The following is a 3,454-nucleotide window of genomic DNA, read 5'->3' as shown; positions in this document are numbered from 1 at the left end:
TATATATATATATATATATATATATATGCGAATTATTTCATATTTCCATTTTTTTTGCCTTCTTAAAGCAGGTAATCACCTGATATCATTTGTCCAACAACTTATTCTTCTGGTATTAAACTTTTGCTCTTTGACACAGAAAGTATTCCTGCATAAGTGCATCCTTTCAGTGTTGCATATTTGCTTAAGATCGGGCATGACAGCAATCCGCTACTTTGGCATGCATCAGTTCATTGCATCCTTTATTGAAGTTTCACAAATCAGAGAGGTTTCACAAATCCCAAACCCGGTTTTAATTATTCTACAAGTAGTAGAATAATCTAGTCCAAGTTAGATGTGTCTAGGTGTTTTAGTTTTAGACCTAGAACACTTCTAGTGTGACATGGACACTAGGTAAGTGTTAAAATTTGCCTTTAATTAAGTTACACAAACCAGAGAACGGTTTTACAAATCCCAAACCTGATTTTAATTATTCTAAAAGTAGTTTAGAAAAATCTAGTCCAGGTTCGATGTGTCTAGGTGTTGTAGTTTTTTAATTAGAGTAGATAAAAGTTGCTGTAGGTAGGGAAAAATTAAGTGGATTCGCCCTTTACTCATTCCTCGAATCGCAAGCTGGAATCGGAAGCCAACTTCCGCTTCGTCATAGTCAAAAAGGGACGGAAGTCATTTGCACTGTGGATATACAGGGTAGGTCACTTTTTTGTTATTATTTTAAAAGCAATGTACTTTTCAAGCGAATTGTTTATAATATTTTAAAATTGTTCCAGTTGTTATAATACAGTAGTTGTGCCTGATAGCTACTGTAGCAAAACAGCAGCTAGCTAACGGTGCTAGCTAAGCTGCTACAGTGAAAGTTAGTAAGCTAAGCGGAAAACTGTCTGCTGAATAATGTCAACTGGTTTCGGTCTTCAAAAAAACTCTAAATCGGTGAGTTTTGCAATATTACTACACATAAAACGGTATTAGAATAGTTTCTTTTAACTTTTGTGCTAAAGCGTAGCCTAGCTAAGCTAAGCTAGGACATAGGTCGGGTGACTTGAATCGTATTCAGTTATTTTATACATATTTAAGAGGCAACATTCAACCATTTGAACTGTTCTCTAAAGAACGAAAAGTTTTAATTGTACACTAATGCCAAGTTTAAAGTAAGGGGACCAGATTTCTGCAAGCTAATCTGGGGACATTTCTAGCTCAAAAAATTGAAATAGAAAACGGTGACAGTGATGTTTTCATCAATTTTTACATATTAATGAATATTTAAACAAAAATCAAGTGTGAAATCCAGGAATGCGCCTCTTCCATTTCCTAAGATAAATAATAATAATCAATCAACAGTGTTTATTAGTGCCATCTTCCCTTGTGAGCAACATAACATTGTGTTCAGGGACATGCCAGTTTGCATCAATACAGATTCTGTGGGAATTTCCCTCTTTTTCCAATCCAAAAAACTTAAATGAAACTTTTTTATATTTTCAAATTGAAAAACATATTTTTTCTACATAAGGATAACTATAAAATGAAATAGCCTTCAGTTGTTTATACTGTATCCTGGACAGCTGCATTGCATTGGGTAGCCTCCAGCAGCCTGGATTAAAATCTGTGTCCCTCTTTAAAAAAGTAGCGTTAGATTTTTATATTGAGATTAAATTACAACCATTAAAACGCATCTATACATCAAGTTTAGTCATTACACATATAGATGAAGGATAAATACGCTCTCGGGGCATAAAAATGTGTCCTTTAAAAAGAAAAACCAATATATTTTCACAATCATAAACCTATTTTCTCTTCATAGATACAGCTGTGCTTTTTTATTTAAAAAGGCCGTTATCAATTTTGATAGGATGTAAATATAAATAATATATGATCATAGTTATCCCTGTTACAAAAAAGCCACAACAAAAAAAAAAATATTTGTTCAGAAACTGCATATATGCTGGATGCTGATGGGGATTTTTAAAAAATATGTCATTAAATGAAGATTGGAGGAACAGCGGAGGCTGTAAGCTTTGCTTTACGCAGGTGGTCTGGAGCGCAGCGTGGCAGAGTGGAGACGGAGGATGTGAGATTTCAGGGTAACACAGTGTACCTGGTGCAATTCTCATCGGTACGTTAGCAGCTGTTTCTTTGCGCAGCATGCTCACGTGCTCTTTCTACCATAATAACAGTTTACATGCAACATTTTACCCCTCATTTATAAAACTGTAAAATCTGGGACATTTTCGGGGACAGCTTTAGCCAGGGACAGGTGGTGGAAAAACAGGGACTGTCCCCGGATGTCTGGGACATCTGGTTACACTAGTTTAAAGGACAAGATTAGCTGTAGTTGTCCGACAGGGTTTGTTTGGTTAGTCTTGCTACATCCTCTGCCTCATTTGTTGTTGTTGTAGGTATGTAAATGTCCGAAGATAAAGAAGCCCAGGAGAATGAGCTGCTCGCTTTGGCCAGCATCTACGATGAAGATGAGTTCCGACGCGCGGACACTGCTCAGGGAGGAGAGATGCAACTGTGTCTTGAGCTCCCTCCTGATTTTAAGCTGCTTGTGAAAGGTGTGTCAGTAACTCTGAGTTAATGGAAACAAGAGAAGATGTGGTATTTAATTATAATTCTCCTTTTTTACAGGCGAGAAGACGGCTGAATATAATGTCTGCTTTTTACCCCCTCTGGTGCTTAATTTCGAGCTTCCTGGAGACTATCCATCTACATCCCCACCTATGTTTTCGCTCAGCTCCAAATGGATGACCAAAGAACAGGTATTATGTTAACTCTTTAGCTGCTAGATATGGATTCAACAAGTCATCTCAATGCCACATACACCCAGCTGCTGAACCAGGTGAGTCCAATCTGCTCTATTTAGTTCAGTGTGCAGATTGGACTCGCCTGGTTTAATGCTGCCACTACAATGGGTTGAAGAAGCAAAACCTGTCTCAGTTATTGTTTGTTTAGATTCTAGCAGTGCCCTGATTAGTATTAAGTAAATATATTCAGAATCTAGACAAGATATAATTTTTGATATTGTTCAGTGTTACCAGAATAAAAAAAGACATGGGATGCAGGTTACTTGATGGGTTCCAGCACATAGGAAAGGAGGGGAATGCACTGGCAAAACTTGCATGCTGAAAAAGCAGCACAAAAGAAGCAAGTGGACACTAGCATTAAATACAGTAAAGCAGAAATTAAATCTATAGTAAAAAGGTGGCTAGTGAAGATTTGACTGGAAGAATAGGACAGAGAACGTAAACAGGGTTCCCGCGGGTCCTTAAAAAGTCTTAAAAGGCATTGAATTCTTCAAAATAAAACTAAGGCCTTAATTGGTATTAAAATGTCTTAAATCAGTCTTTCATAGGTCTTTTTTTTTAAAACATCATAAATAGGATTATTTTTATTATGATTTATTTTTGTAATCTAAATAAAACGTTAAAATTGACTATTCTTTTTTCATTTAAATAAAATA

The 3,454-nt window shown here is 36.2% G+C and overlaps 1 protein-coding gene across 1 annotated transcript in view; it reads left to right on the top strand.

Moving 5' to 3' along the window:
• Positions 1–618: 618 nt before the first annotated feature.
• The window catches only part of rnf14 (ring finger protein 14), a 13,587-nt gene continuing 10,751 nt past the window's right edge, over positions 619–3,454 (top strand). The window contains exons 1-3 of the mRNA XM_015404529.1: positions 619–687; positions 2,391–2,549; positions 2,623–2,753. Of these exons, the coding sequence (XP_015260015.1) occupies positions 2,399–2,549; positions 2,623–2,753 (282 nt within the window). The 5' untranslated portion in view covers positions 619–687; positions 2,391–2,398. The remainder of the gene's footprint in view (positions 688–2,390; positions 2,550–2,622; positions 2,754–3,454) is intronic.

This window comes from Cyprinodon variegatus, unplaced genomic scaffold, assembly GCF_000732505.1.
Source record: "Cyprinodon variegatus isolate N-32 unplaced genomic scaffold, C_variegatus-1.0 Scaffold36, whole genome shotgun sequence".
Taxonomy (NCBI): Eukaryota; Metazoa; Chordata; class Actinopteri; order Cyprinodontiformes; family Cyprinodontidae; genus Cyprinodon; species Cyprinodon variegatus.
This window is presented reverse-complemented; position numbering and strand designations above follow the sequence as displayed.